Below are 21,601 nucleotides of genomic sequence, written 5' to 3' on the forward strand. Positions count from 1 at the left end.
GCAGGGTACAGTACCTGTTGCTGCTTTCATGGGCTGGCATTGAGTGCCTATGGCTTTTCCAGGCAAATGGTACAAGCTGTCAGTGGCTCTACCTTTCTGGAGTCTGCAGGATGGTGGCCTTCTTCTTACAGTTCCATGAGGCAGTGGCCCAGTGGGGACTCTGTAGGAGGCTCCAACTCCACATTTTTCCTCTGCATTGCCCTAGTAAAGGTTCTCCATGAAGACTCCTCCCCTGCTGCAGACTTCTACCTGGACATCCAGGTGTTTCCATACATCCTCTGAAATCTAGGTGGTTGCTGCAAAGCCTCAACTCTCATCTTCTGCATTCCAGCAGGTCCAACACCACATGGAAGCTGCCAAGTCTTGGGGCTTGCACCCTCTGAAGCAACAGCCTGAGCTGTACCATAGACTCTTTGAGCCATGGCTAGAGCTGGAGCAGCTAGGAGGAAGGGTACTAAGTCCCAAGGCTGCACAGAGCAGCTGGGCCCTGGGTCTGGCCCATGAAACCATTTTCACTCCTAGGCCTCTGAGCCTGTGATGGGAGGTGCTGCCATGAAGATCTCTGACATGCCCTGGAGACATTTTCCCCATTGCCTTGGCTATTAACATTCAACTCCTGGTTACTTAAGCAAATTTCTGTAGCCAGCTTGAATTCTTCTCCAGAAATGGGTTTTTCTTTTCTACCACATAGTCAGGCTGTATATTTTCTAAACCTTTATGTTCTGCTTCCCTTTTAAACATAAATTAACTTAAATTTCAATTTCAAACCATGTCTTTGTGAACACATACAACTGAATGCATTCAGAATAAGCCAGGTAACCTCTTGAATGCTTTGCTGCTTAGAAATTTCTTCTGCCAAATAACATAAATCACCTCTCTCAAGTTCAAAGTTCCATAGATCTCTAGAGCAGGGACAAAATGCTGCCAGTCTCTTTGCTAAAACTTAACATGAGTGACCTTTGCTCCAGATCCCAATAAGTTCTTCATCTCCGTCTAAGACCACCTCAGCCTGGACTTCGTTTTCAATATCACTATCAGCATTTTGGTCAAAACTATTCAGCAAGTCTCTAGGAAGTTCCAAACTTTCCCACATCTTCCTGTCTTCTTCTGAGCCCTCCAAACTGCTCCAAGCTCTGCCTATTACCAGTTCCAACATCACTGCCACATTTTTGGGTTATCCTTATAGCAGTACCCCACTCCTGGTACCAATTATACTGTTTTCACACTCTATAAAGAAATACCTAAGACTGGGTAATTTATAAATAAAGTAAGTTTTATTGACTCACAGTTCTGCATGGTTCAGGAGGCCTCAGGACACTTTTAATCATGGCAGAAAGTCAAGGATAAGCAAGCACCTCTTCACAGGTGTTGGGGGAGAACACGCGCACAGGAGAAACTGCCACTTTTAAAACCATCAGATCTTGTGAGAACTCCCTCACTATCATGAGAACAGGATGGGAGAACTGCCCCCATGATCCAGTCACCTCCTACCCAGGTCCCTCCCTCAACACACGGGATTATAATTCGAGATGAGATTTGGGTGGGACACAGAGCTAAACCATACCACATACCAAACACGCTCTGGCCTCAGGATCTCTGGATTGGCTGTCCCTCTTTCCAAATTACTCTCCCTTTAATGAATATCTACATATCTAGCTCCCACATCTCCTTCAGATCTTTGTTCAAATGGTAACTTTTCTGTGAATTTTTTCCTGTATAGCAACTTACTTGGCAATCCCTAATTCTTCTGCAACTCTGTTTCTCTCCATAGTATTTTTAATTAATATATTTTTATGTTTTCTTCCTACCTCCCTTCACCAGAATATAAGCTCTATGATACAAAATGTTTACCTGTTTTCTTCACATCTAAATTCCCATTACTTAAAAATGCCTAATTGAAGACCCCCCCCTAAAAAATATATGCATTTCTACTGTAACACTATATACTTGTTTTGGAAAACCTCGTGTTCTGCAAAATTATGCACTAAAATTAGCTTACAAAAAAACAGGATTGGAACAGATCACTGACATTTATGCAACTCTGTAAGCAGAGAATTAACAAATACATTAATTGGTAGTCAGGGAGATGGCTTAAATCTCCTAAATATAAAGTTTGGTACAGCTGAAGGCTGCCTCTGGGGATACTAAAAGAAAAATCAACAAAACCTAATACTTGCCTGTTGAATGTTCCAAGACAATGTAGTTAGAAGGTTGCTATTAGATGGGTATGAGAAGAAATGTAGCTGTCATAAGGCAAAAGCCTTGCAATAGTACTCAAAGAACTCATTGGAAGCAAGCTAAGGGCTAAACTGGAAGCAAGCTAAGGGCTGTTTCCTTTCATGCTTAAGATTAAAATTCTATTCCTGTTGTCCCAGCTCCTCTTGACTATAAAATAATTGCAGATGGGCCAATATAACTTCTAGACTCTACTTTCAAAGAGTGAAAGAAATGGTTTCCTTTTAAAGGTGCTTAGAATCATTATAAGAGTACAATACAAATGTGAAAAAATAAAACAAAGATACAAATGCTTATTATAAATTCTAGGCCACAATTCTAGAACATGCCCAATAAATATAGATAAAGTATCTAAAAACATAATATTATATACTTAAGCTGTTTTAAAAGACATTACTTACAGAAATTTCAGGGTTAGAAAGCTCAGATAAAAGTTTCTTAGCATCAATAACTGCTTCATATAATCTCAGATATTGTCCATCACTGGCTACAAAGCATGCACTAGGAGAGTTGCAGTATGCACCTAGAAAGTATTTACAAATATTAAAATTTCACCCTTTTACGATAATGTCAGCAAATCTAAATTACTGAAATAAATGCCAGAATACTTACCAAGACAATAACTGGGTATAAGAGTGGGTAGCCATGCCACATTGGAAAAGGCAGAAACATGAAGAGAATTAATCCGGGCAAGCTCAGAAACTCCTCCCGAAAAAGACAATGGCCCAACTGGGTCAACCCTCCAAAGAATAAGCTCACTGTAAACTGCATTGGGATCCTGAAATGCCATGTCAACAGTGCTTTTATTTTGTTGTGTCAAAGAGCAGTCTTCAGTGTTTAAAGCATCAAAAGGTTGCTTTGGGTTATCAACATCCGGTGTCCTTAATGCATTATGGTGTGAAGTTGTTAGCAATAATGGTAACACTGAGTGGCAAGCTAAATCATTAAGATGAAAACGATGACCACAATATCTGGATTTGTGGGAAATACTGAGAACAGTAGAAAAAGCAGATTCCTCAGCAAAACTGACCAGCCACTGATTCAGAGAACCATCAGCGTGTTTTGAAATCATCATAACATTAGGGGTAAAAATACTTAATTTTAAACTATTAGATGATTTATTGTGACCAGAAGAAATAAGCATTGATGTAGAACGGGTGAGACCAGAAGGTTTTTGTTTCCCTTGCTGAATAGCCAAGTCAACATTCTTGGTACAAGCATACATCATTATGCTTTTACAGAGAGAGTTTGCATCACCTGTAGGGAAAGCTACTGGAATTCTGGAAACAAAGGACACCTAGAATAAAGAATATAAGTGTCAGAACGCATAAAATTATATAAAGATATATTACAAAACAGTACCCACATAAACAAGAAAGTAGTTATCTAGAAATTATAGTAGTACCTGAACTTGGCGAAACATACCAGGCTGGTATTCATCCAGCCAATCCACATGCCAAACTAGCAAAGAACCATCCATGGGATGAATACTAAATAGCATATCTGCATTTTTACTCCATTCAGACAGAAGTACTTCAATCTGATGGTCAATGGCAGCTGACGATAACGATGTAAAACTTGAGTTTGGTACCGTTTTATCACAGCCTAATTCCTTCTTTTCAGGATTTATTTTCAGATCATCAACACCATCATCCATTTCTATAAGCAAAAGAATTTACAAAGCAAGTAAATACAATCAGGCTATTACTATAAATTAAGAATTACTGAGCTTCTGGATATCTGAATACATGGAGGGTTCATGCCTAAGAGGAGCACGGAAGCTCCATGCCCTTTCTGCCATGCCTCACTGTACACATCTTTTCATCTGTATCCTTTGCAATATCCTTTATAATAAACGAGTAAATGTAATGGCTAATGACAATGTTCCAGAGCATGCATTGAGATCTAGTTTCTTATCTACTCTTGCCCTTGCACAGACAAAAGGAGAAAACTTGGACTTTCAAAAAATAAAAGTATCATTTGTTACTATAACACCTACCAAGTAGTTCAATTTAAGTGTTTACCTTTGGCAGTCAGTTTCATAGCCAGCAGCAATGCCAATATAGGACTAACTGTCAACCCAGAAAAGAAACTTGCTCCATTATTTGAACAACTGAGTCAAGTTGTGGAAGTTTCTTAATCTGACAGTGGTATACATACCTTATCTTCATTATAACACAAAACCAATCCAGCATCTTTAGACCACAATAATACTTTTATTGACCATGGACACAAGAAAAGGCCTCTTTTGCCACCTTATAATTATAAAGAGGCTGGCCAGGCATGGTGGCTCACGCCTGTAATCCCAGCACCTTTGGGAGGCTGAGCCAGGCAGATTACGAGGTCAGGAGATCAAGACCATCCTGGCTAACGTGGTGAAACCCCATCTCCACTAAAAATACAAAAAATTAGTTGGGCATAGTGGCACACGCCTGTAGTCCCAACTGCTTGGGAGGCTGATGCAGGAAAATCGCTTGAACCCAGGAGGCAGAGGTTGCAGTGAGCCAAGATTGTGCCACTGCACTCTGGCCTCGGTGACAGAGCGAGATGCCATCTCAATAATAATAATCATAATAAAGAGCCTATAGATATAATTTATAGCCAGATCAATTGTTATATATTCTGGTATAGAGCCTTTTCTTAGTGAGATCTGGGGATATCACCAAAATGGTTAAAATCACAGCCACTACAGAGTTAGTCTAGTCATCAAATATGAAGGAGATTCTATTCAGTGGATCAGCATCAAACTGGTACTTTAATCTACTTGAGCCATTAAGTATTCCCTAGTGTACAATATGCCCAGATCTGCATAATGAAGAAGACTCTTTATTTTTAATAAGTATATATTTTTCTTCAGATTATGTTTTATTTCTTTGCCTTGAATGTGAGAAACATAAAATGCTCTAGTAAAAGTAATAAAATTAGTACAAACACACACACAAAAATAATCTTTATAAATGCATTCAAGATGAAAAACTAACAGTTTTCATATTAATAAGAAATGGGCTCCCCATTAAAAGTAACTTTGCTCCAGGTATATAAGATCGCTGGAGTTAAGTGAGTAATCAGTAGCCATACAGGACTGAGTCAGTGGATAACTGTTAGAAGACATAATATTAAACTGGAAAACAAGTAAACTGGCGTCTCAACCTGGATGATCTACATTTAACCACTCAGGTAACCTTTAGTAACACACACCACTTTTCTGGACCTCAGTTTTGCTCATGCTAAAATGAGGAAATTGGAATTGAGACTATAACTGGGACTGAGTTTTAAAAATATATTATTTGAATGTAATTTATGCTTTCTTCAAAGTACCAAGTTTATCCAAACCTCAGTATGCTACACTAAGTTATCCTCTAGGGATATGGACTTGTAACTGTTATGACATCTTAAATAAACCATTTCAAGGGAAAACACTTATGGTGCCAATTTCCATGTTTCCTGCAACACCTTAGTAATAAAAAATAATAAAAAATAAACTGTATACCAACTAATACAGTAATAAAAAATAAACTGTATACCAACTAATCAATACAGGTAAATAAGTATGTTCTTTCCTCTTTCAAAAATCCCAGACCTTACACCCTCCCCCAATTCCTGGTTAGCAATATAGAGCCTTTCTCTAAAGAGATACATATTTTACAAGTTTTGACTATTTACCAGATTTAAAAAGTAAGTCAAGATATACAAATCAATAAGAAAAAAAAAATAACTCAGTAGGAAATTAGACAAAGGGTGTAAAAAGCCAAGCCACAGGAGGGCTAAAATACTATAAAAGATATTTTGCTTAATTTGCATCAAGAAAATGCAAAGTAAAACAAGATGTCCATTGTCCCCTTAACTGGCCAAAAAAAAAAAGTAATATAATGAAAACATGCAGTGTTGATAAGGATGTAAAACATCATTCAGATACACTTAGAGAAAGTATAAACTGATAAAACATTTCTGGAGGGCAATTTGGCAGAAGTTATCCATATTTAAAATTGGTACACTCCCTGGAAATTCTACATCTAGAAATCAATGTTACAGTAAATTCATACAAAAATGAAAAAGACATGTCATTGTACCTAGGATAATGAAAAACAATTTAAATCAATTTAAATGACTATCAGTAGAAGAACTGTTAGATATTTCTCTTCGACACGGAATACTTAGCAGCTGTTAAGTACAATGAAATGAAAAACTGCCCATTACTGACTGAATTAAAACAAAGTGCAAACCATGTGTGATGGCTCACACCTGTAATCTAAGCACTCTTGGAGGCCCAGGCAGGTGGATCACCTGAGGTCAGAAGTTTAGAGACCAGCCTGGCCAAAATGGTGAAACCCTGTCTCTACTAAAAATACAATAATTAGCCAGGAATGGTGGCAGGTGCCTATAATCCCAGCTACTAGGGAGGCTAAGGCAGGAGAATTGCTTGTATCCGGGAGGCTGAGGTTGCAGTGAGCCAAGACTGCACCACTGCACTCTAGCCTGGGTAACAAAGCGAGATTCTGTCTCAAAACCAAAAACAAAGTGCAGAACATTATTTCTGTATAAAAATGACACCCATAGTACAACTTTTAAGCATCTGTATTTAGATGTTTATATGAAGATAAGAAAAGAATTCAAACTGGAAGGATACTCATCAAACTTAACAATGTGGAAACTTTATAACTATCTGTGTACCTGTTTTTCTTCCCTAATGATCATGACCAATCTTGAAATTAAAACTTTTTTTAAAAAACAAACACATGTATGAACCACAGACTGTCGCAGAGATGGCTAGCTGCCCACCACTGTCTCTTACTTCCTATTTCTCAGTATATAAAGACTATATAGTCAGGAACTACATGGCCCTGTGACTAGTTTTTGCCAGTTGAATGACAGTACAAGTGATAGGTGTCAATTCTGAGTCTACGTAGTTAAGAAACAGCTATGCTTTCTTTCTCTCTACCTCTCTCTCTACACCAACTGAAGGCCAAAGGCAGAGAAATTTAAGGTCCTAGTTCCAATGCTTCCGAAACTTTAATGTACACACAAATCATCTGGAAATTTCATTAAACTGCAGATTCTGGTTTGGTAGGTCTATGTGGACACTGAGACATGCACTTCTAACAAGCTCCCGGGTAACACCAATGCTACTCATCTACAGATAGTCCTTTAAATAGGAAAGTCCTAAGGACTAACAAAACCAGAAGAGTGAGAACTTTGAGCCCTTAAATCACCATGTGGAAGAAAGCTACCTGGAACAGAAATACCTACACTAGATTATTAAATAAGCTAGCTAGTCCATATTTGTATCATGTCATTGCAATTTTGGAGTTTATTTCCTACAGGTAGCTAGTTTTACACTAATACAAACATGTTTGTTATTTTGAACAAAACTTTAAATTTTTATTTTTTCTTAAAATTTTACCTTCATCGGATTTTACATCTGCCTGATTAGAATCTTCTGCGCTGGCCTCAGAAGATGGTTGTTCAAAACTTTTTCTAAGTTGCTGTAAAAAAACTTCCATGGACAAAGTAAAATGCAGTTCTTTATTGTTTAGCCAGTGTACAACAAAAGGTCCAGTCTTCTCTTCATTTTCATTTGGACTCAGAGATGTAATAGATGGAAGAAGTGGAATGTCTGTAAGAGAAAAAAGATTATAAAATTAAATTTTTACCTTCTAGCATATAAAACAACCACGTTTCATATTTTTATTACTATTACATTTATATTTTGTCTGAAAGTCTATTCCTTTCATTTTTTAATTTTATTTTATGATTTTTTTAAAGACTATTTTTAGAGTAGTTTTAGGTTCACAGCAAAATTCCAAGGTACAGCCATATTTCCCATCCTACACATGCATAGCTTCCCACATTATCAGCCTCTATTACCAAAGTGGTACATTTGGCCAGGCGTGGTGGCTCAGACCTGTAATCCCAGTACTTTGGGAGGCTGAGGTGGTGGATCACCTGAGGTCAGGAGTTCAAGGCCAGCCTGGCCAACCTGGTGAAACCTCGTCTTTACTAAAAACACAAAAATTAGCTGGGTGTGGTGGTGGGCGCTTGTAATCCCAGTTACTCAGGAGACTGAGGCTGGAGAATCATTTGAACCCGGAGGTGGAGGCTACAGTGAGCTGAGATCATGCCATTGCACTCCAGCCTTGAGGACAGAGCAAGACTCTGTCTAGGAAAAAACAAAAACAAAAACAAACCACCAAAGTGGTACATTTATCACAACTGATGAATCTACACTGATACATCACTATCACCCAAAGTCTAGAGTTTACCTTAGGGCTCATTCTTACTGTTGTACATTCTACAGGTCTGAACAAATTTATAATAATATTTCATTTATCTTTAAATCTCTGGAATATATTTTATTTAATCTCTAAATAAAATTTCCACCTGGGGATGGTCATGGAGTGGGGAGAGGATGTGTCAGTCAGCAAGAGATCTGTTGCTAAGGAAAGAAGCATCAACAGCAGCAGGGTAGCTCAAAAGAAGAACCCTGAAGTCTATGTGGGATTTTCCAGTCTCCCAAATCAAGTGTCCAGGAAGTCAGTGAAGAGAGGGAAGAGAGGGATAGAATCATACTTATGGTAGTGGGTAAATTTGGATTGGGAAACTTCACATTAATCAACTCATTCCTCACAGACTTGTATTCTCCAGAGTGTTCAGATTCTTGTCACAGAATTAGAAAGACTGTGCAGGTGGAACTATGCAAAGTTTTAATCAAAGAAGATGGTGTTCAGTTGCTGCTCACAAGAGTTGATACCCCAGGATTTAGAGTTGCAGCAGGTAATAGTAATTGTTGGTTACTGAATACACTGATAGTAAATGTGAAGACCACCTAAATGGTGATAAAACAGAATTGTGATAAAACAGATATCATATGCCTAATAACAGGGTGCAGTGTTGTTTATATTTCATTGCTCCTTCAGGACATGGACTTAAACCACTGGATACTAAGTTTATGAAGCTTTTGCTTGAAAAAGTGAGTATCATCCCACATATTGCCAAAGCAGACATGCTGATACCAGAGAAATGCCAACAGTTTAAAAACAGATAATGAAAGAAATTCAAGAACATAAAATTAAAATATATGAATTTCTAAAAAAACATGATGAAGAAAATAACCTTTTAAAAAGATAAAGGTACAGTGGTGCATGTCTGTAATCCCAGCACTCTGGGAGAACAGGGCAGGCAGTTCACTTAGGGCCAGGTGTTTGAAACCAGCCTGGTCAACATGACGAAACTCCATCTCTACTAAAAATACAAAAATTAGATAGGCATGGTGGCAAGTGCCTATAATCCTAGCTACTTAGGAGGCTGAGTCACAAGAATCACTTGAACTCAGGAGGCAGACGTTGCAGTTAGCTATCAGCCACTGCACTCCAGATTACCAGATTAAACTTACTCACAGAATTACTTAAAGTTGAACTATAAAATTCTATCTTGGACAACCAGCTATCACCAGGCTTGCCTGGGTGACAGCCAGACTCTGTCGCAAAAAAAAAAAAAAAAAAAAAAAAAGACTGTTTACCTCTTGCTATGGTAGGCAGTAATACTACCATTGAAGTTAAATGGCAAGAGAGTCAGAAGAAGACAGTATCCTGGAGTGTTGCTGATGTTGAAAATGGTGAACAGGCTGGGCGCGGTGGCTGACGCCTATAATCCCAGCACTTTAGGAGGCTGAGGTGGGTGGATCACAAGGTCAGGAGATCAAGACCAGCCTAGCCAAGATAGTGAAACCCCATCTCTACTAAAAATACAAAAAAATTAGCCAGGCCTGGTGGCAGGCGCCTGAATCCCAGCTACTCGGGAGGCTGAGACAGAAAACTGCTTGAACCTGGTGGGGTGGAGGTGCAATGAGCCGAGAAGTGCCACTGAACTCTGGCCTGGGCCACAGAGCGAGACTCCAGGGAAAGAAAGAAAGAGAAAGAAAGAGAGGAAAGAAGAAGAAAAGAAAAGAAAAGAAAGAGAAAAAGAAAGAAGAAAGAAAGAAAAGAAAAGAAAAGAAAAGAAAGAGAAAAAGAAGAGAGAGAAAGAGAAAGAAAGAAAGAAAGAAAGAAAGAAAGAAAGAAAGAAAGAAAGAAAGAAAGAAAGAAAATGGTGAACACTGTAATTTTACAATTCTAAGGAATAAAGAACACACATGTAAGACTTGAAAGATGTCCCCGATAATGCCCACTATGAAAACTACAGAAGCAGAAAACTGGTAGCTGCTTTACAATGGAGTTGATAACAGCAAGAATAAAGGGCAGCCCTCTGGCACAAATGGAAGAGGAAAGAAGACATCATGAAGTTAAAATGAAGAAGATGGAGATGCATATAGAGCAGGTGTTCAAGATGAAGGTCAGAGAAAAAGTTCAAAAACTAAAGGACTCTGAAGCTGAGCTCCAATAGTGGTGCTAAGAGCAAAAAGGAATTTAGAAGCATAGCACAAACAATTAGAGGAAAAACGTCATCGGTTTGAGGATGAGAAAGCAAACTGGAAAGCCCAACTCAACAACTTATTTTATAACAGAACTCTTCAAGACCCCTGGAAAAGAACAATAAAAAGTGAAGATCTTTTAAACACTCTATTGACCACCAGTTACGCATTAGTTGCCAATACCAGCTTGGACATCAGTGTTAGATGGATCTGTTTTATCAGTCTCCACCAGTTTTATCCATAATGATGAATTTAACAACATGACAAACTTTTGTGGTTACCGTTCTTGATGGAGATTATGATGCCTTAAATTGTCTACGGTGTTGTGCACTTAGAAAGTAACAGTTCTATGTACATTTCCCACATTTTCCTTTTTGTCTTTTATTGAACAGATATCCTCAATCTAATGCAAGATAACATTTTATTGTTATACAATCAGGTCCTGGTGGCATAATTGTTTATGGGATATTCCAAAATAAAAGGATGCTGCAAGGTTTTCAGTGGGGATAAAATGCCATAATATGATGTAAACTAAGTTTTTTTCCACAATAATTATAATACAAAGGTTCCAGTCAATGTAGCATGTACAATAATGTAATTATATATACTAACATAATATATAACAATAAATATTATTTTTAAATAATGTTTAAATAAAATGTTTAATTTTTAAAGAAATAAAATTTATTTTGAAATATTTATTTTAAGTAATAAATTTATTGTTTATATTTATATTTATTATTACATATTTTATATATATATATATATATATATATATTTTTTTTTTTTTTTTTCTGAAATACAGTTTCACTCTTGCTGCCCAGGCTGAAGTGCAATGGCACAGTCTGGGCTCACTGCAACCTCCGCCTCCCAGGTTCAAGCAATTCTCCTGCTTCAGCCACCCAAGTAGCTGGGATTACAGGCATATGCCACCATGCCTGGCTAATTTTGTATTTTTAGTAGAGATAGGGTTTCACCAGTTGGCCAGGCTGGTCTCTAACTCCTGATTTCACCACTGCCTCAGCCTCCCAAAGTGCTGGGATTACAGGCATGAACCACTGCATCCAGCCAATAGCGTAATTTAGTCTAACACAGTTGACCCTTCCATTGTTTAGAAAGACAAATGAAAAAAGAAAAAAACCTATATGCTTACAAAGTGCATCCAGAGCTTTTTTATAGCAACCTTTGTTTGTCGGTTTTGGATTCTTTAAATATATATTATCCTCATTTAGTGCCCTCCTTGGCTAGAATCTCTTTACTAATTCATTTTTGTAACAACATTTAATTTAGATATTTTCAATATATTGGCTCTGCCAAAATAGAATATAGCATCTTTCATACGGTGGGATGGGAACCAACAAGGAAACTCTCCTTTAACTCCCTTTTTATATTTTTTGTAAGTAGCAATGGGGAAATAAGCATTTACAGATCATTTCTAGGCAAAATTGTACTTTTGCCTATCTGTTTCTACCTATGCAGTCTATTTCACTAGAAGAGAAAAAAGTACTTTTACTCTTGAAGAGAAAAAAGTCACCATTTTGCACTTAGCTGTATTCTTATATTGCATTTCTGTATTTTTGTTTGTACTATTAACAATTCACATAACAATGTTGTGATGTAAAAGAAAAGATTTCCCGGGATCCCAAAAGGGCAGAATAAGAGGCAGCTCCGGAAAGCAGCTCCCAGAGAAAGAGAGACGCAGAAGCCAAGTGGTCTCCACAATTCCAAACGAGGTACCAGGCTCATTTTGTGGGTCTGGTCGGACAATGGGTATAAACCAAATAGGGCAAGTTGCAGCAAGGTGGGCACTGCCCCACCCAGGACGAGCATGCAACCCACCGGAGGACCGGGGGATCTCCCCCTCTGGGACTACGGTTCGAATACAGCGCTCTACCCAAGCCCTACACAACCCACAAAACAGGAGATCTTCACCAGGCTGAAAAGCATTAGCGAGCTGCCTGAACAAGGCAGAACAGCAACTTCCGCCAGCGCCGGGGCTGCAGCATGGATCTAGGCCGAAGCACTGGCTGACGCCCAGAAAGCCAAAAAGCCAGTGGGATGGAGCTACCCGCCCCCCAGTAAGAAGGGGAACAGAACACAGGAAACAGCCCTAACGGCAGGACGGCAGTACAGGTCCCCCATTGCACAAAGCCCAGCAGGCCAAAAAACTCTCACTCCAGAGTTAGGCACCCAGAAAGTCAGTTAGAGAGCAACCAGGAACTATCCAACTCTGCCAGTGAAAGGGAAGCTGCTATTACAGAAACCAGCCTAATTTTCCTGAGTAAACAACAGACACAGCAGCTCCACTGAATCCTTGGCCCTTGGCAGCCCAGCAGCGCTTCTGCAGGCAGAAAAAGGAAAGACCACCTCCCCAAGCAGCTACCTGAGATCAAAACTGTATAAATCCAAGAGATAGAGAGAAACCAGAGCAAGAAGAATGAAACCGTCAAAAACCAGAACATCTCTCCCCCACCACGAGATCACAACTCCTCACCAGCAAGGGAACAAAGCAGGATGGAGAACGAATTTGATGAACTGACAGAAGCAGGCTTCAGAAGGTGGGTAATAACAAACTTTGCTGAGTTAAAGGAACATGTTCTATTCCAATGCAAAGAAACTAAAAACCTTAAAAAAATGTTAGACAAAATGCTAACTAGAATAAGCAGCTTACAGAAGAACATAAACAACTTGATGGAGCTGAAAAACACAGCACAAGAACTTCATGAAGCATACACAAGTTTCAATAGCCAAATAGAACAAGCAGAAGAAAGGATATCAGAGATTGAAGATCAAATCAATGAAATAAAATGAGAAGGCAAGAAAAGAGAACAAAGAGTGAAAAGAAATGAACAAAGCCTTCAAGAAATATGGGATTACGTAAAAAGAACTAAACTACACCTGATTGGTGGACCGGAAGATGACGGGAAGCATGAATCCAAGCTGGAAAACTCTTCAGGATATTATCCAGGAGAACTTCCCCAAACTAGCAAGGCAGGCCAACATTCAAATACAGGAAATACAGAGAACACCACAATGATACTTCTCTAGAAGAGAAACCCCAAGGCACAAAATCGTCAGATTCACCAGGGCTGAAATGAAGGAAAAAATGCTAAGGGCAGCCAGAGAGAAAGGTCGGGTCACCCACAAAGGGAAGCACATCAGACTCAAGTGGATCTCTCAGCAGAAACTCTATAGGCCAGAAGAGTGGGGCCAATATTAAACATCCTTAAAGAAAATAACTTTCAACCTAGAATTTCATATCCAGCCAAACTAAGCTTCATAAGTGAAGGAGAAATGAAATCCTTTACGGACAAGCAATTGCTGAAAGATTCTGTCACTACCAGACGTGCCCTGCAAGAAGAGTTCCTGAAGGAAGCACTAAACACAGAAAGGAAAAACCAGTACCAGCCACTGCAAAAAAGAACCAAATGGTAAAGACCAACGATGCAATGAAGAAATTACGCCAACCAAAGGGCAAAGCAACCAACTGCTAATAAAATCAGATTCACACATAACAATATTAACATTAAATAAAAATGGACTAAATGCTCCAATCAAAAGACAGAGACTGGCAAATTGGATAAAAAGCCAAGAACCATCAGTGTGCTGTATTCAGGAGACCCATCTCATGTGCAAAGACACACAGAGACTCAAAATGAAGGGATGGAAGAAGATTTGCCAAGCAAATGAAGAGCAAAAAAAAAAAAAAAAAAAAAAAGCAGGGGTGGCAATCCTAGTCTCTGATAAAACGGACTTTAAACCAACAAAAATCAAAAGAGACAAAGAAGGGCATTACATAATGGTAAAAGGATCAATACAACAAGAAGGGCTAACAAGCCTAAATATATATGCGCCCAACACAGGAGCACCTAGATACATCATGCAAGTCCTTAATGACCTACAAAGAGACTCCCAAACAATAATAGTGGGAGACTTTAACACTCCACTGATAATATTAGACAGAAAATCAACAAGGAAATCCAGGACTTGAATGCAGATCTGGACCAAGTGAACTTAATAAACATTTACAGAACTCTAAACCCCAAATGCACAGAATATACATTCATCTCAGCACCACATGACACTCTAAAATCGACCACATAACTGGAAGTAAATCAATCCTTGGCAAATGCAAAAGAACAGAAATCATAACAGTCTCTCAGACCACAGCGCAATCAAATTAGAATTTAGGATTAAGAAACTAACTCAAAACCACACAACTTCTTGGAAAATGAACAACTGGCTCCTAAATGTAGACTGGATAAATAATGAAATGAAGGCAGAAATAAAGATGTTCTTCAAAACCAGCGAGAACGAAGACACATGTACCAGAAACTCTGGGACACATTTAAAGCAGTGCCTAGAGGGAAATTCATAGCAATAAATGCCCACATGAGGAGCAAGGAAAGGTCTAAAATCGACACCCTATCATCAAAATTAAAAGAGGGGAACAAGATCAAAAAAAATCAAAAGCTAGCAGAAGACATGAAAGAACTAAGATCAGGGCAGAACTGAAGGAGACAGAGGCACAAAAAAAGCCTTCAAAAAATCAACAAAACCAGGAGCTGGTTTTTGAAAAGATCAACAAAATAGATAGACCACTAGCCAGACTACTAAAAAAGAAAAGAGAGAAGAATGAAACAGATGCAATAAAAAATGATAAAAGGGGACATCACCACCGATTCCACAGAAATACAAACTACCATCAGAGATTATTACAAACAACTCTATGCACACAAACCAGTAAACCTGGAAGAAATGGATAAATTCCTGGACACTTGCACTCTCCCAAGACTAAACCAGGAAGAAGTTGAATCCCTGAATAGGCCAATAACAAAGTCTGGAATTGAGGCAGCAATTAATAGCCTACCGACTAAAAAAAACCCAGCTACAGACAGGTTTACAGCCGAATTCTACCAGACGTACAAAGAGGAGCTGGTACCATTCCTTCTGAAACTATTCCAAACAATAGAAAAAGGGGGAATCTTCCCCAACTCATTTTATGAGACCAATATCATCCTAATAGCAAAACTGGGCAGAGACGCAACTAAAAAAGAAAACTTCAGGCCAATATCCATGATGAACATCGATGCAAAAATTTTCATTAAAATACTGGCAAACAGAATGCAACAGCAAATCAAAAAGCTTATTCATCATGATCAAGTAGGCTTCATCCCAGGGATGCAAGGCTGGTTCAACATATGCAAGTCTATACTCCACTACACTTGATCTTAGCCAAAAGGCCGAGAAGCGATGCAAGTCTATAAATGTAATCCATCACATAAACAGAACCAAAGACAAAAACCACATGATTATCTTAACAGATGCAGAAAAGGCCTTCAACAAAATTCAACAGCCCTTTATGCTAAAAACCCTCAATAAACTAGGTATCAATGGTACATATCACAAAATATTAAAAGCTGTTTACAACAAACCCACAGCCAATATCATACTAAATGGGCAAAAAGGAAGCATTCCCTTTGAAATCTGGCACTAGACAAGGATTCCCTCCCTCAACGCTCCTATACAATATAGTATTGGAAGTTCTAGTCAGAGCAATCAGACAAGAAAAAGAAATAAAGGTATTCAATTAGGAAAAGAGGAAGTAAAATTGTCTCTATTTGTAGATGACATGATTGTATATTTACAAGGCCCCATTGTCTCAGACCAAAATCTCCTGAAACTGATAAGCAACTTCAGCAGTCTCAGGATACAAAATCAATGTGTAGAAATCGCAAGCATTTCTATATACCAATAACAGACTAACAGAGAGCCAAATCAAAAGTGAACTCTCATTCACAATTGCTACAAAGAGAATAAAATACCTAGGAATACAAATTACAAAGGATGTAAAGGACCTCTTCAAGGAGAACTACAAACCACTGCTCAACGAAATAAGAGAGGACACAAACATATGGAAAAATATCCCATGCTCATGGTTGGGAAGAATCAACATCATGAAAATGGCCATACTGCCCAAAGTAAATTATAGATTCAACGCTAACCTCATCAAGCTACCAATGACCTTCTTCACAGAACTGAAAAAAACCACTTCAAACTTCATATGGAACCAAAAGAAAGCCCGCATAACCAAAACAATCCTAAGCAAAAAGAACAAAGCTAGAGGCATCACACTGCCTGACTTCAAACTATGCTACAAGGCCACAGTAATCAAAACAGAGACATAGACCAATGGAACAGAACAGAGGCCTCAGAAGCAACACCACATATCTACAATCATCTGATCTTTGACAAACCTGAGAAAAACAAGCAATGGGGAAAGGATTCCCTGCTTAATAAATGGTGTTGGGAAAACTGGCTAGCCATATGCAGAAAGCAGAAACTGGACCCCTTCCTGACACCTTACACTAAAATTAACTCCAGATAGATTAAAGACTTAAACTTACATAAGACCTAACACCCTAAAAACCCTAGAAGAAAACCTAGGGAAAACCATTCAGGTCATAGGCATAGGCAAGGACTTCATGACTAAAATACCAAAAGCATTGGAAACAAAAGCCAAAATAGACAAATGGAATCTAATTAAACTTCAGGGCTTCTGTATAGCAAAGGAAACAATCATTAGAGTGAACTGGCAACCAACAGAATGGGAAAAAATTTTTGCAGTCTACCTATCTGACAAAGGGCTAATATCCAGAATCTACAAAGAACTAAAACAGATTAACAAGAAAAAAGAAACAAACCCATTCAAAAGTGGGCGAAGGATATAAACAGACACTTTACAAAAGAAGACATCGATGAGGCCAACAAACATATGAAAAAATGCTAGTCATCACTGGTCATTAGAGAAATGCAAATCAAAACCACATTGAGATACCATCTCACACCAGTTAGAATGTCAATCATTAAAAAATCTGGAGACAACAGATGCTGGAGAGGATGTGGAGAAATAGGAACACTTTTACACTATTGGTGGGAGTGTAAATTAGTTCAGCCATTGTGAAAGACAATGTGGCAATTCCTCAAGGGCCCAGAAATAGAAATACCATTTGACCCAGCAATCCCATTAGTGGGTATATACCCGAAGGATTATAAATCATTCTATTACAAAGACACATGCACACATATGTTCACTGCAGCACTGTTTACAATAGCAAAGACCTGGAACCAACCCTAATGTCCATCATTGATAGACTGGATAAAGAAAATGTGACACATATACACAATGGAATACTATGCAGCCATAAAAAAAAAACGATGAGTTCTTGTCCTTCATAGGAACGTGGATGAATCTGGAAACCATCATTCTCAGCAAACTGACACAAGAACAGAAAACCAAACACCGTATGTTATCACTCATTGGCAGGTGCTGAACAATTAGAACACATGGATACAAGGAGGGGAGCATCACACACTGCAGTTAGTAGGGGGAGGTTAGGGGAGGGACAGCAGGGGTGAGGAGGGTGGGGAGGGATAATGAGGGGAGAAATACCAGATATAGGTGATGGGGGGATGAAGGCAGCAAACCACCTTGCCATGTATGCACCTGTGCAACAATACTGCATGATCTACACATGTACCCCAGAACCTAAAGTACAATAAAAAAAAAAAGATTTCCAACATAGTAATGTTTGCCACTATTATTAATGGTAACAGATTTTAGTGGTAAATTTAATGTATCTATTGTAAAGGAGATTAAATTATATATTCTATGTTTCATAGTATAATGTATTTTTAACCAAAATGTTTTAACACTGAAACATATTCACATGATAAAAATGTCTATAATTTGTAGCTCTGTTAACAGAAATATCTAATTTATAACAAATTTTGGTAACAAGCAAATTTTAAGCTGATCCACAAAAAAAAGAAAAAAGAAAAAAGAAAAAAAAAAGTCACCATAATGTCAAAGGAACTAGGAACATATGTATCTTAGTAGCAACAATTTGTTTTTACTTAATAGACTGACCTATTAACCTCTTTAATGACCTATCTAATTCTAAGATGGACTGCTTATTTGTTAGCATCAAGATTGAAGTTGAGGTTCCCTTTTCATGGTCAAGGAAAGCATTCAAGACAGTCCACCTCAGCTAAAAAAAATTTGTTCCTTGGTACTACTTTGTTTTTTGTTTTTTTTTTTTTGAGATGGAGTCTCGCTTTGTCACCCAGGCTGGAGTACAGTGGTGTCACTGCGGCTCACTGCAACCTCTGCCTAGTTCAAGCAATGCTCCTGCCTCAGCCTCCCAAGTAGCTGGGACTACAGGTGTGGACCACCACACCCAACTTTATATATATATATTTCCCTAGAGACGGAGTTTCATCATGTTGGTCTGGCTGTTCTCAAACTCCAGGCCTCAGGTGATACACCCGCCTTGGCCTCCCAAAGTGTTGGAATTATAGTTTGATATTCCGACCCCTTGGTATTACTTTTGATATAAATGTTAAATTGAGTATACTGAAGTACAAATCCAGTCAGTTGTGACAAATAATCCATAATTAGTAGAAGTAAGCAAAAATTCAAGGATCATATTAAATCAAACCTGGATCATGCTGGTATCTGCTAAATTGTAAAGGCTAGAATGAACATAAGGAGTATAAACAATTTTCTCCAAAATAAATCTATTTTTTAAAAGAAAGGTAAAGGCCAGGTGTGGTGGCTCACACTTGTAATCCCAGCACTTTGGGAGGCCAAGGTGGGTAGATCACAAGGTCAGGAGTTCGAGATCAGCCTGGTCAATATGGTGAAACCCAGTCTCTACTAAAAAGACAAAAATTAACTGGGCACGGTGGCAGGTGTGTATAGTCTCAGCTACTCACAAGGCTGAGGCAGGAAAATCACCTGAACCTGGGAGGCAGAGGTTGCAGTGAGCCGGGACCATGACACTGCACCCTGGGCAACAGAGCGAGATTCCATCTCATCTCAAAAAAAAAAAGGTAAATAATTTGGATTAAATATCTCTCCAAACAATGTATCCATTGTTAGGTACCATATTGTTAGAAAGAATATTATAGGAGATGAATGTAAAGGAAAGGATTTTAAAAAATTTCCTCCTGTCCCTTCTATTGGAGGCAGGTTCTAAGACTTGATAGCTACATCCAATCCAAGAGAATCTGTTTATAACTATACATTCCTTAGTATAATTATTTCACTGATATTTATATATCCCTTGCCTGATTATATGCTTCATGGGAGCAAGAACCCTACCTGTTCTGATTACCACTGTATCATTACTTCCTACCACAACTTCTAGTTCCTACACTGGGACAGATTAAGCACTCAGCAGTAGCCTTGGCTGGCCTCACTGCCAGTCCCATTCTTCCTAGATGGATACACAGTGGTGCCAGAGATTAAGAGAGTGCCCCCAAGAATTCATGGGTAAGACTTTCTGATATCTGACTTACAATCAGCCCCTCAAAAGAGATCAGCAATGCCTTTAGTAGGCCTTACTGTTAAATTCACAAGAAGACGGAATAATGCTGGCTTTTAGCAGAAGCATTCTAACCAAAAGGAAACACACCTCTTCTACATCCTGAACACATTCAAAAATTTGAATAATGTCATTTTTACTAAAAATCTTCATGGACAGTGTATAAGAGTTAGAACTAAGAGAACATGCTCTAGGAGTGCCTCTCCTGTAACCATTTCTATTGATGGACAAATAAGTGAAGCCAAATCTGAGAGTTGTGCTTTGAATAAGAAATAAAGCATCCAGAAAAGTCATTCCAACAAATCAAATTTAGGGAAAGAAATTCTCCATAGGGTCCAATTTAGCTACTAATGTTTGACTTGCTGGATATTTTCCTTAGGGACCTAACCATCTAAAGAAAGACCTTAGAGTTTTCCTATTGGAAGCTAGTCAAAGAAATACCGCACTAGAATTTAGGGTTCCTTTTTTTCAGTAACCCCTCAAGCCTTTTCCATTAATACAGAATTCATGCTTTCCTTATTCTCATAATACTGTCCTTTACTAAGCGGGGATCTTCAAAACTATTCAGCTGTCCTTAACGTTGACTCTGGGCATCATAACCATTGTGAGTATGTTTAAAATAAAGGTAAAAGCCTACGTTTGAAGACTTTTTTTCTTCTTGAGACAGAGTCTCACTCACTCTGCCACCCAGGCTGAGGAGCAGTGCTTGGTATCAGCTCACTGCAACTTTTGCCTCCTGGGTTTAAGCAATTGTCCTGCCTCAGTCTCCCAAGTGACTGAAACCTACAGGCACACGCCACCACGCCCAGCAAATTTTTATATGCATTTTTTGGTAGAGACAGGGTTTCACCAGGTTGGTCTTGAACTCCTGACCCCCAGTAATCTGCATGCCTTGGCCTCCCAAAGTGTTGAAATTATAGGCATGAGCCACTGTGCCTGGTCTCAAGCCTATATGATTTTTTAATAAAGATAATTCAAGATTCTCCCATTTATTCTTGGCTCATAAATTATTTTAGAGCTAGGACTGTTGTCAACCAAATAAAATCTAGGTCAGCAGATACTTTTCATTCCTACCACAGTATCTCTACACTTTGACTTATCAGAGTACTTCTTGCTTTAACAGATTAAATTCTATTCAAGTAATTAATGGGCCATCTTTATCACTATGTTTCCTTGAAGAATGCAATACTGTAAATCCAATGTACTATATGAAAATAGGTTATCCTTAATTTATGCTTATGAATATTCCGTAATGGCCAGATTATAGGCCTCCTAAAGTGTCTATAATCCCAGCAGTTTGGGAGGTCAAGATGGGTGGATCATCTGAGGTCAGGAGTTTGAGACTAGCCTGGCCAACATAGTGAAACCTTGTCACTACTAAAAATACAAAAAATTAGCTGGCCATAGTGGCAGGTGCCTGTAATCCCAGTTACTCAGGAGGCTGAGGCAGGAGGTTGCTTCTACCCAGGAGGTAAAGGTTGCAGTGAGCTGAGATTGCACCACTGCACGCCACCCTGGGCAACAAGAGCGAAACTCTGTCTCAAAAAAAAAAAAAAAAAAATTTCATAAT

The 21,601-nt window shown here is 38.6% G+C and overlaps 1 protein-coding gene and 1 pseudogene across 10 annotated transcripts in view; one reads left to right on the forward strand and one right to left on the reverse strand.

The window, feature by feature from the left end:
• Positions 1-21,601, reverse strand: part of DMXL1 (Dmx like 1) — a 172,803-nt gene that overhangs the window by 109,594 nt on the left and 41,608 nt on the right. For all 10 annotated transcript variants that reach the window (XR_004266599.1, XM_032272420.1, XM_032272232.1 and 7 more), the window contains 4 exons: positions 7,637-7,849; positions 3,641-3,894; positions 2,848-3,532; positions 2,637-2,758 (listed from right to left, as the gene is read on the reverse strand). Coding sequence is in view for 9 of the 10 variants with exons in the window: in XM_032272420.1 (XP_032128311.1) it covers positions 2,637-2,758; positions 2,848-3,532; positions 3,641-3,894; positions 7,637-7,849 (1,274 nt within the window). In the remaining variant the exon portion in view is untranslated. The remainder of the gene's footprint in view (positions 1-2,636; positions 2,759-2,847; positions 3,533-3,640; positions 3,895-7,636; positions 7,850-21,601) is intronic.
• Positions 8,790-10,774, forward strand: LOC116546415 (annotated as a pseudogene).

Source organism: Sapajus apella, unplaced genomic scaffold, assembly GCF_009761245.1.
Source record: "Sapajus apella isolate SASKATOON/1434 unplaced genomic scaffold, GSC_monkey_1.0 scaffold1, whole genome shotgun sequence".
Classification (NCBI taxonomy): Eukaryota; Metazoa; Chordata; class Mammalia; order Primates; family Cebidae; genus Sapajus; species Sapajus apella.